Source organism: Zonotrichia leucophrys, chromosome 3, assembly GCF_028769735.1.
Source record: "Zonotrichia leucophrys gambelii isolate GWCS_2022_RI chromosome 3, RI_Zleu_2.0, whole genome shotgun sequence".
Taxonomy (NCBI): domain Eukaryota; kingdom Metazoa; phylum Chordata; class Aves; order Passeriformes; family Passerellidae; genus Zonotrichia; species Zonotrichia leucophrys.
In genome coordinates, this window is record NC_088172.1 from 87421465 (window position 1) to 87432971 (window position 11507).

Here is an 11507-nt window from a genome sequence, read left to right on the forward strand (position 1 = left end):
ATTCCCCTTTCAGGGGCTTGCCACTACTATACCCCAACATAAGAAAGACTTGGAGCAGTTGGAGCAACTCTGAGGAGGCCACAAAGTTGATGGGAGGACTGGATGTTGTTGCCTAGGAAGACAGGCTGAGAATGTTGGGGCTGTTCATCATGGAGAAGAGCAGGCTGTGGAGACACCTCATGGCAGCCTTCCAGTATCTGAAGAGGGGTTACAGGGAAACCAGAGAGAGACTCTTCCTGAGGAACTGCAGTCATAGGACAAGGAATAATGGGTACAAATTGAAAGAGGGGAAATTTAGGTTAGATATTAAGGTGAGGGTGATTAGACACTAGAACAGGTTGCCCAGGGAATTTGTTGGGTGCCCCAAACCTGGAGTTCAAGACCAGGTTAGGAAAGGCCTTGAGCAACCTGGTTAAGTGGGAGGTATCCCTGCACACGGCAGGAGCGGCAGGACTAAGTAATGCTTAAGGTCCATTCCAACCCCTTAACATTCTGTGAATCTATGTATAATTTTAACTTTCTCAGGAATTGCTTTAAAAATGTTTCAGTTCTGTCTCCCAAATTGCTAGTCGTCCATCATCTACAAGCTGAGTAACACCAACCACACACAAAAGCACAGGCAATCTATTGGCCAAACACGAACTGAATTTCTTATGTAGCATCTGCCACTCAGACAGACTCAAAGAATAAAAAAAGCCAAAAGCCAAGCACCTTATTGATTATTGTAAACTAAATAAGTAGGGACATGAACAACCGGACAATTGGACACAACAGGGTAGGAACCAGGTGGCAGACGCATGATACTGATGCTAAGAAGAGAGAAACATATGAGGGCACCTCCAGGATTGCTGCTCCAAAACAAGCACCTAAACTTGTAGTATTAGACCTCATCCCATTTCTAGCATGTACATTCAGGTCATGAAACCCAGGAGTGAGAATCACAGTATACACATTCAACTTCCTCCATGTGGCAAAATGCAAGGCTGCTTACAGAAGAAAAACTTTTGGGTGTTGATTCCCTTTTCTTCTAAATACACAAAAAATCTGCAACATTAACTGCCTCACAGGATGAGAACAAATTTCATTCATACTAATGTCTTAAAATTATCAAGAGACACAAGTTCAGAACAAAGTTTTATTCAAAAATACACTTTATTTACAAGATATTCAATCTTCATTTTGATAAAAATATAGTTGTACATAAAAACTTAGTTCATTTCTCACTAATAGTTAATAAAACCACAGTGAGATTCAGCAATCACGGAAATTACATTTTGGCACGTTAAATTACTTAAGGAACAGAAAAACCGGAGGAAACTTTTAAGCAACACAGCTCCATAAATGTAACAATCCTATACAGTGACATCCTCACATCAAGGTATCACTGGTCAAATAAAGTATTTAATATAGAAAGTGCTTCCACTGTACAGCAAAGTAGTAGAACTTAGGAATGTTCATGGCTTATGAATTATCTTTTACTAAGCTTTCCCTCACGATTTTAACAAATGACCAATGAACCCTCCTGATTTCATTACATCTTCCCAGGTTTAGAAATCCACCTTTCTTAAGAAGTTGGTCCAGGTAGAGTGTTTATAAAGAGTTTAATTATACATAAACACATGTGTTCATATCTCAGGATGACTACTTAGATAACATTTCTACACAGACCAAGAACACAAAGCAGTCCTCAGAGTAGCTCACATCAAGCCACCTATAGAACTTGGGTAGTGAACTTCTCTTTGGGAAAAATTCAAGTGGCATATTCCCTTCAAAGTTCAGAATAAAAGGGAGTATTCGGGACAGCAAGCATTATAATCAGGAATGGGAAAGGGAAAGAATAGTCAAAAAATAAAGGTCAAAAACTGGTTTGCAATGGTAAGGTGTGTCACATAGCAAAACCAGAAAGTGGGTGTATTTTAATAGAATGGAGTACAAAAATTAAGCCAGTGCATAAAAAGGAATTTCTAACTGTATTGTTGGTAGATCACCATGACCAGGCTAACAAAAAACCATCCTGCTTTTATGGAAGAGAAAATGAGAAAAAACCTTAAGAGGGAAAAAACACACTTGCACTATGAGTCAAGGTAAGTACTATAAAGAAGACAAGAAAAAGGAAGTCGACAGAAAACTGTCAAAACAAAGGCAATACTCCTGAAAATAGTTGCAGTTTTCTTTATAATGAAGAATAAATGACTGCCTTTAGAGGGTTTCAGATGAAAAAAATTAAAAATCAAATCAGCACTTTTGGCACATATGAAAAGGTGACAAAGAATTTATTCCCTTTAAGAAATGGCACACAACTGATGAAGGCTAGTAAATTGCTTTCATTTTCAATGTCATGTTAACTTATTCCAGTTTTCACTTTTACTGCAAAATGATCTGGCAAGCCTAGCAAAGGTTTTATCATCATTCTACTAGGTCACATGCGTGACTGGCTACAAATCACATCCACGCGAGGTGGACAACCAGCTGAAAGTCACAAATAATTTAAGCAGATTTCCTTTGCCACCAGCAGCAATGGACAGAAGGGGCAATCACTGCAAGAGAACCTGAAAACCAAGAAAGACAATCACAAGGCAGTGTTTGAAGCAGACAGAGCAGCACAATCTACCTGCATTTGTCAGGAAGGGAAATAAAGTGATTCAGCTAAAGAGGCCAGAACAGAGCTTTTATGACAGTGCAATAGACTACAAAACTGAATTTAGAACAAGTGCTCATAGATAAGGGCTAACATGGAAATATACTGTATCTCAAACTAAGGGAAGCCTGCTTCAACAGAATTAGAAGAGATATGCCAAGAACTGAAGGGAAATAGGCCAATACAAAATACACACGGATTGGAATGAAGTCTCCCACAGAAGTAGAGCGGGGACACACAGTACAGGAGAAAACTATTTTGTTACTCAATGGAAGGCAAAGATGCTGGTCAGAAACCTTAGTTGAATATCCTGAAAGTCCCAACACAAAAAAAAGCAAGATTTTTCTCAGAGATAACATAGCACTGTTGGCTTTGCTTGCTTAAGTAATGAAGCAAATTTAACATATTTTTGTTTTCTAGATATTAAGATTTCTATAATCCCTGATTTTTTTCCATTTATTCACACGCAACAGTTGCAGTACATTCAACCAGACAAGAGAAAATAAAGTTTAAGAATGTGATTTCATTGTATTTTTAGATTACAACACTTTTCAAAGTTTCAAAAAATATATAGCCACAGTTTTAACACTGGAAGAATAAAAATTGTCCATTTTGACAAATGCCCCAACATCACACTTACTAGTTTTCTTTAAACCCAGAGTAAATACTGCCATTCCAGCTTTCAACCATTTAATAAAATATGTGTGTATATATATATACACAAATCAAATAACCTGATTTAAGATACAAGTAATTATGAAAGGGTGCTTGTTTTAGAAGCTATCTGGGAAGAAAGTTCTCTGTTTTTATTCTGGGAGATTTCTATTCCAGTTCTCAAACCACAATAAATACATTTGTTATTTACATTTAAGCATCATCATAGGTGAAAATAAAGAGGGGAAAAAAAAAAAGAACAGAAGAAAGGGCTGTCTTACATCATGGCACATGCTTTTAAAAAACAGACAAATTCTTACAATGTTTCCTGATTTACATTAACTCAGGCAATAACTGCCAAGCAAGATCCTGCTGCTGCCAATGGAATCAAGGAGGCTGGAGAATCAAGCTCTTAATTATATTAACAAATAGGTTGTTAATTTATATGATACAAACTTACAATGAAATGGCATAAAATATCTTAATTAATCCAAAAATCCATTTTAAAGGGGTGATTATAATTCTAGAAATGTTCTATTCAGACTGAAATCACTGCTTCAGTAAATACTACATTCCAAGCAATAAAATATCCTGTTGTGTGTTTCAATATTCATTGCATTATTGCAATCATCTTTATTAATAAGGAGTTGGCTGCTTTTAAGCCACCCCCACAAGGGGATCCTGGTGTTTTCCCAGTCCAGGCTGGAAATCAATTTGCCCTTTCTGTTAAGATGCCACTGAGGCAAAGACACAACTATTTTTCAAAGGTGTCCCTGTGAATGAATTGATAAAATAGCCTGTCCAGGCCACACAGACCATTGAAAGGCTGCTTTTTGTCAATAAATTATATTTGGAATCTTCTGGATCTGATCTGCATAGCCAGGGAGATCAAGCCCTAGACGCAGTGTGGATTGAGTAGTGGGTTTCCCCTCCCAGAAACCTGTGGAGCCCACTGGACTGAATTCCAGCACTGGGGACAGGCTCATCACCTTGTTTTCCTTAGAGCACCCTTGCATACCTTCAGAAAGCAGCAAAAAGGGAGTAAACTGCTTCACCAAATACATTTTGAGATACATGTTTGGGCAGGGGGAGGAGGACCAGGGCAGAGGGTAAGGTTCAAGGCATCAAGACCTCTAAAACCAGCCAAAAAGAAATGATTGAGACTAAACCAGGAAAAATTTCCTGATTTAAATTTCTTAAAGCTCCCTCTAAGTGATAATACTGCATAAAAGACTTTAAAGGTGCTTCCTTAATTAATACAATATTAAATTATGCCTTAATAATAGAATTGCAGAATTTCAACTGTTCATAATAAACACATTAGCTTATTTATTCAGCATGAATAATGACAGACTCAGTGTTAAAGATAATGCAATTATCCCACACAATGATGAAATAAGACCATAGCTCTTAGAACTTGTGTTGTCAGGAGGAGGCTAACAAGAATTTTAAAAGACTGAGTTGTACAATCACAACAGTGAAAAGATAAAAGTTAATTGGATGACTACCTGCATTTCCATTTGCTAGAATCAATACAGACAACGTTAGTAGGTACTTATTTGCTTTCATGACAAGCAGTCTGTTCCTTAGCACACTCATCTGTGATTAGGCTGGGACTCCAGTATTACTTGTAGAGAAGCAAGACCAGCTTCTGCTCTGTCCCAAAATACAGGAGTCAATCAAGAAAATAACACAAGTCATAATTCCTGAGTACATCCTCTTAGACACTCTTAATTTCATTCACAAACTCCACTGGCCAGAATTGTTACTGTTAAAAATGAACTGTCCATGCAAAAATGGGGTTTAAGGATCAGCAAAGCATCTCTCTACTGAAGTCCTTTATAAATATACAGTACTACAGCCCAGTGCAATCATTAGCTGGCCACAGGGCTTTCAAGAAACAGCTCGCTCCAGCAGGAAAGGCCAGAGGTTCTTTCCCAGTGCTACTGGCCACGGACTGCAAACATCAGTGCAGACAGAGAGCAACACACCCCATCCACTCTAACAGTAGGAATTCAGCCTTAGTTTGGTAAGGAACTGGGTAAGGCTGTATCACAAAAATCACATGAATGCAACAGCCTTGGTGGAAATCTTAATCCTTATTTCAGGTACAAGGGGGTTTTAGGTGTGTTTTGGTTTACAGCTAAAGCACAGAAATCTTTTTGCCACACCATCTTCAGCTACAACCACCGATGCCCCCCTTCCCAGGCAAGATACGTTTGCTCCATGAGAGCACAGCACAGAGCAGAGCGAACTGCCTAAAATCGTGTACTACCCGACGGTGATTTGTCGCCAGACACGTCACAGTTTTTCACGTTTTCCTCTGCCACTGGGTCCTCCATAGGGATTTCAATGTCACTTTTCCTAGAACCATTGTCTTTGTGCTGTGCAGAAAGGGAGCTTTCGCTTTTCTCCACGTAGCCATTTGTTTCAGCCTGGGGGGGCTGCCTCTGACTGCAGCACAAATGCGAGTCGCAGGCTGTTGAGATGCAGGGTGAGCTGCACAGTAGATGTGAGGTCTTGTGGTCAGCATACTCAGGCTGGATGGTCACAGAATGGATTCCTGCCTCGTGGAAAACCTTCCGTATTTGGTAAGCAGCACCTTGGTAATCAGAAGGGGTTTGGCACTTGACGTGAAGAGTGGCGATGTTCCTCCCGCTTGCCAGCTCCCAGACGTGCACCTCGTGCAGGCTGCTCACCCCTGGTACACGAGCTAGTCTGTCAGCTGGAAAGCATGAGGGAAAGGTATTAGGGGCTTTGATGCACTGGCTAATTATCAGCTGCCTCACTAGGTATCCTGTCCAAAAGCAGCAGTGTCAAAACCATCATTTTAGAGGAGATATACTTGGTACAATGCATCTACTCCCAGCTGCCTTCAGTTCGGCCTCCCGGTGATGAACATGGCACCTTTCCTTCTGGATCCACCCAACCCTCAGGCTCCCACATGGCAATTTACCAGCTGTTCACAGAGGAAATACTACATCACTTCCTCTATCAAGACCCCACATTTTCTGGTTTCTTTAAGCCCTGAGCATGAGGGAATTCCAGAATTACCCACAATTAACCAGTATGAACAGCACCTAAGAACTACAAAGTTAACTAACCTTAATGGAAATGTCTAAGTTTTGGAAGCTTTTTGGAAGCAGCCACTGCAGGATTGGAAAAGACTGTAACTCAAAGCTGTTTCTTTCACAAATAACCCACACAAAGCATTAACAGCTCAAGACCTGGTATGCTTGATGTATTGTTGGAGTACCACATTCTCAAAATGCATGCTTTAACTAATCCAGAGAGATTTGAATCATGTTGCTAGGACACAGGCATGTGACTATTTCTCACAGTTCTTGAGAATTTAGAGCTAGTATGAATAAATAATCCAAACATGTCATTCCACCAATACCATATGCATTGAAATCCACCATTAAAATTAACAGCATTTCAGCAACAAATTCGACTTACTCAGTAGTTGCATATCAACACCTTTGGGGACCATCTGCAACAAAATAGTTGAGGTCTCCTTTATAAGTGGGAATGCAGAAGACAAGATGATGAGCACCATAACTATTGTCAGGCTTGGATCAATGTAGCACTGCCAATTGCACGGAGCATCCCCCAGAGGCCGTACATAGAAGATAGTAGCAGTAACTACCACGACCACAGATCCAAGTGCATCTCCCATAACATGCAAAAGAACACCTGAAACAAATGGCACAATTTTCATTAGTGGGGTGGGTTTGGGGTTTTTTGCTTTGTTTTTGTGGGTTTTTTCCTGGGGTAGGTGCAATGCTGCATTTTTCAAGTATGTTTCACTTGACATGAAGAATGCAATATTCCAGCCATTAATATCATAACCAAAGTTTTCAGTAGCAGCTTTTGGAAAAAAACAGCAAGAAAATGATGACTCTGAAACACTGCTGTTTGAGTGGGATGGATTATTAAGCATGTAGTGTATGCTAGCGACTGCTGTCCAGCTGGAATGTCATGGTAACACAAATGTGCCGGCTTAAAATGCATGAAGATTATTAACAGATCCTGGCACGTTAAATCTAAATTAAAAATTCATGACTAAATCTGTCCATTCTATCCTGGGAGTGGAGAGCTGCAGACCACCCCCAGTAACAGTTACCTTCCCCCACCAGTTTCGGCAACACTGCTGAAATCTGAAAAATTGCCTAAGTGAAATCTAAGCAGGCTCCAAATACCCTCAGACTCCAATTTTTAGATCAAACTAGATTACCAGTCATATTAAACCTTCTTCCATCAATACTACTAGCCTTCAGACTTGTCAAAAATCAGAATCTGGCTCTACAGTCAGTCACATTGTTTAGTGCCTGGACTTCTCTGAGAGGAATGCTGGGCACTTCTTTTTACATCTTATAAAGATGGTTTTGTACACAAGTTAAAGACACAAAACAGGCTCTTACAGTAACATATTTAGCTGCTCTTTAAACTACAATGACCAAAGCAGTCTTTCTGCTACAGAGTTACAAAAATCCAAGAATCTATTTCTTCTTACTACTCTACATAAACTTCCCTCTTCCCATCAGTGCTCAAACATATCCCAGTTTTGTTAGATTTTACTGTTCAGATTCAGATTTTATTCCAACCCACATCTGAATTCAGAACATCTCTCTCTGTATGAAGTGAATTTCTTCATCAACATTTTTGTTTAGGGGCTGTGAGAGAAGAAAATGAACCTTTTCAACAACCCTATCACATAGACTTTCAAGTGAGAAACTGTAAAAGGCTCCCCCAAAACTCACTAACAACACAGCAAAGAGTTTTGATGGTGCTGGATACTGGATTAGCCCTAGAACGCTGCCCATGCTGGTGTTTCTTACCAGCCCTGTACACGCACCTTGATCTGTGCAAGAAATGAAGGCCACAGCCTCTGGAGTTTCTCCAAATCACTTGGGTCAGATAAGAAAGTACAAGCTCCTGGTGAGTCCAGCTCTTTCTGCTGGAGTCAGGCATGTTCTGCCCCATTTGGCAGACTACCACGGGGTTTTACTCCTCCTAACAGTGTCGCAGTGTTTCCTTTTCATTTACAAATAGTCCTGATTCAGCACGGGCTATCAGCTGTTGCACTAACAAGAGGAACGGGCAGGATGCAGTTGCATTGCCCAGGCAACTAACAAGAGAGCACAGCCCATAAAGAACAGGGAAATGTTTCAGAAAGCCTTCCTTAGAGTTAAGGAAAAAAATGAATTTAAAAAAAAAATGCAATTTTTTAAAGAAAAAAAATTTAAAAATATGTCAGAATTTTGATGACTTAGTAATTGAGAATAAAGAATTTGGAAAAATGATTGCTTTACATTCTTAACGTCATTAACACAGATACCCTGGTATTGCATCACAGAATTAGGGCTCAGACCAAAATTTGTCCATTTCCCTATCAAACCCCAAAAGCTATGATTATAAGCTGGAATAAAGAATTAATTTTTACTAAATGAAGTCTTTATGGTAAGACCATAGGCAGCAGTTTCCAACAGCTTGCATTCCAAAGTCTAACTGAAACACTCTGTGTATGCTCAAGCAGCAAAAGGAATAATTTCACACCGCAATAATTAATCCTGCCAGGCAGAATCTATGGATTCCTGTTCCTACCAGTTATAAAATCAAGGAAACCATTCCTCTGCCAATCCACTTCATTCAACCCTGGTTTTCAGGGAGGCTCCCATTCCACAACAGAATTTTTTGCCAAGTGACTATAAAGTATACAGCTTGTAACTTAAAAGGAAAAGTATGGAGTGAAACAGAATTTCAAATACACATATCAATATTCCTTACCTCTGTAATCATAAAGACAATGAAAATAGATTTTGCAAAGGTGACATACTAAAGTAATACCTAAAAATTTCTTTTAAAAAATCAAAGACAATCCATATCTTAAAATAACTGTCACAAAATTCTTTATCCTTCAGCCATTTTTTGAAAGCTTCCAGCATCATTATATCTAAGCATTGTGGTTCAGGCAAGCAAGGTCTTCTCTAAGGCAATTGGTTTCTTACTCTCCTCCATCCCTGAGTGTGACAGTTTGCTCATCCTTCTCCAAAAATCTTATCACTATAATGCCAATACCCAGGGACAACAACTTCTAGGCATTCAAGCAAGTGTTGTGTCCTTAGCACATGCTTTGATTTTCGAAGCATCTTCCCTTACAGGTCTGTTTGTGTAGTTCTGTAAACACTTTTGAAAGACAGACACACACACAAATACAAAAACCAGCAAACCCACGTGCCTGACTGCCACAGTGACCTCTCAAGCTGAATTCATGCAAAGCAAACTCACACAACCTTGGGGGAATATCAGCTGCTGATCAGTGACCACAAGAAACCTGAAACTTCTGTTCTAATTGAGGTTTCTGACAGTCCTTTCCTTGGGACAAACTCAGTATTTCATATCCTCAAAGATATTTGCTTTTGGCTCTGCTCAGAGTAGGCACATAAATGTGTATGCAGAGAAACACCTACACAGACAGGGAGAGACATGTGGGTAATTTATTCCTAGGAGTAGCTTTATGTTTCACTCCACGAAAATCCACAGATTCCCAGAGACCTGCCAAATTACAATGTAGGAAGGGCTGATCCTGTCACACACTCTCACAGCAACAGGTTCACACCTGCAAAAACACCATGCTGAAGCACCAGTTTCAGAGCCCTTTCCCTTATGCTGACAACAAAACATTATCAACCCTGGGATTTAGAAGTATTTATGTTTTCTGCCCAAAAGCATTTTAAGGTTGAAAACTGCTCAACTACATCAGTGACACAAAGATTCACCTCATAGCTCCCTGTGTAACCTTCCTGTAAATACTCTAGTGACTTGAGCTTAGTGCAGCAGGGTTTGTGTCCTTTCCACAATGTCCAGCTGCACTCTTCTAAGAATAAAAACCAAAATGTGAGTATGCTCAAAGCCAGATCAGCATGACACTATTTTGCTACTACTCATGCTATTCCATATAATCAAAATTTTTCTGCTAGAGAATAACTGGATCCAATTTCATGGATGAGTCCTGGAATTCTCTCTTTCTTAGTGATATTTGTGGGTGCATATATAAACCTGAGATGGAAACCATAAAGTGTTTCAAGTTAATTTAACATGAGCAGCATAGTCCTATGCCATACCTCTGATGTTCAAGGCTTCAGATTTTTTCTCTTTTTTCTTCTCAAACCCCTCTTCAGGGCTCTTTTGGTCATTTGGTGAATCACCTGCATTCAAAGAAGAAACGCTGTGTTGTGTATAAGTTCTACAAACAGAAAAAAACATCAACCTTCTCAAAACCAATTATTTTAAAGATGACAAGAAGAAAACCAAAAACACTCCAAAACCTTTCCCACGCAGCTCCCTGGGTAACACCTCCTTCGACCATCCCGGGGGCACGCCCAGAAGCCCAGGGTAAAGTACAAGGTGAAGAGGCCCCGGGAGCCTGAGTGAGCTTAGTGAGACCCCCCCGGGGCCCCCGAGTGGCCTTGGGGCTTCGAAAGGGCCCAGAGGATTAGGCCAACAGCCCGGCGGGTCCCGAGGGAAAACGAGACGGGGGGGGGGGGGGGGGGGGAGAAAGAGGATGGGGAAAGTTGAGGGAGGCTGAGAGGGATGCTGGAGGGAGGGGCGGGCAGAGATGGATGCGGGACGCCAGGGAAGGCGAAGCGCAGCCGAAAGGCACCTGCTCCATCCTCCTCGCCGTTCGGGATGCCGCCGGGGGGCACGTCCCGCAGCGCGGCGGCCGCGGGCGGAGCGGGGCACGGGCGTCGCGCACGGCAGCAGGCGCCCCAGTCCTGGAAGACGAGGAGCCCCACGACGTTGACGGCGAGGCCGAGGGTGCCGACGATGAGCACCAGCTGGGCGTCGTCTATGGGCTCAGGGCGGGCGAGGCGCAGGACGGAGTCCACGAGGATGGTGAAGCAGAGCGCGGTGAGGAACACGGCGTTGCTGAGCGCTCCCACCGCCTCGGCGCGGCTGTAGCCGTAGGTGGCGCGGGGACCGCGGCGGCTGCGGCGGGCGATGCGCCCGGTGGAGAGCCCCACGCAGAGGGAGATGAGGTCCGACAGCATGTTGAAGGAGTCAGACACCAGCGCGATAGAATTGCCCAGGTATCCGGACACCAGCTCGGCCACGAAGAAGCCGACGGTGAGCACCAGCATGAAGATGAGGCGGCACGTCTTGCCCGAGTACCGCCCCATGGCGGCGGCGCGGCCCGGCCGGTAACGCTCCG

At 41.8% G+C, this 11507-nt stretch overlaps 1 protein-coding gene across 2 annotated transcripts; it reads right to left on the reverse strand.

Annotated features, from left to right (window-relative positions):
* Nucleotides 1-1207: 1207 nt before the first annotated feature.
* Nucleotides 1208-11507, reverse strand: SLC30A10 (solute carrier family 30 member 10). 2 transcript variants are annotated; one of them, XM_064709144.1, is made up of 4 exons: nt 10959-11507; nt 10420-10503; nt 6752-6988; nt 1208-6017 (listed from the first exon to the last, which is right to left on the reverse strand). In XM_064709144.1, exons 1-4 carry the CDS (start codon nt 11473-11475, stop codon nt 5551-5553), a joined length of 1305 nt encoding a protein of 434 aa, XP_064565214.1. In that variant the 5' UTR covers nt 11476-11507; the 3' UTR covers nt 1208-5550. The 2 variants fall into 2 exon arrangements, with proteins under 2 accessions (XP_064565214.1, XP_064565215.1); XM_064709145.1 differs by lacking the exon at nt 6752-6988.

What these genes read in the sequence shown, in the direction of transcription:
- SLC30A10 (XM_064709144.1), bottom strand. Translation starts at nt 11,475, where the DNA reads ATGGGGCGGTACTCGGGCAAGACGTGCCGCCTCATCTTCATGCTGGTG. An exon ending in CGGCGAGGAGGATGGAGCAG is followed by an intron (nt 10,504 to 10,958) that starts GTGCCTTTCGGC and finishes CTTTGAATGCAG; the next exon opens with GTGATTCACCAAATGACCAA. An exon ending in TGTTGATATGCAACTACTGA is followed by an intron (nt 6,018 to 6,751) that starts GTAAGTCGAATT and finishes CATGCTTTCCAG; the next exon opens with CTGACAGACTAGCTCGTGTA.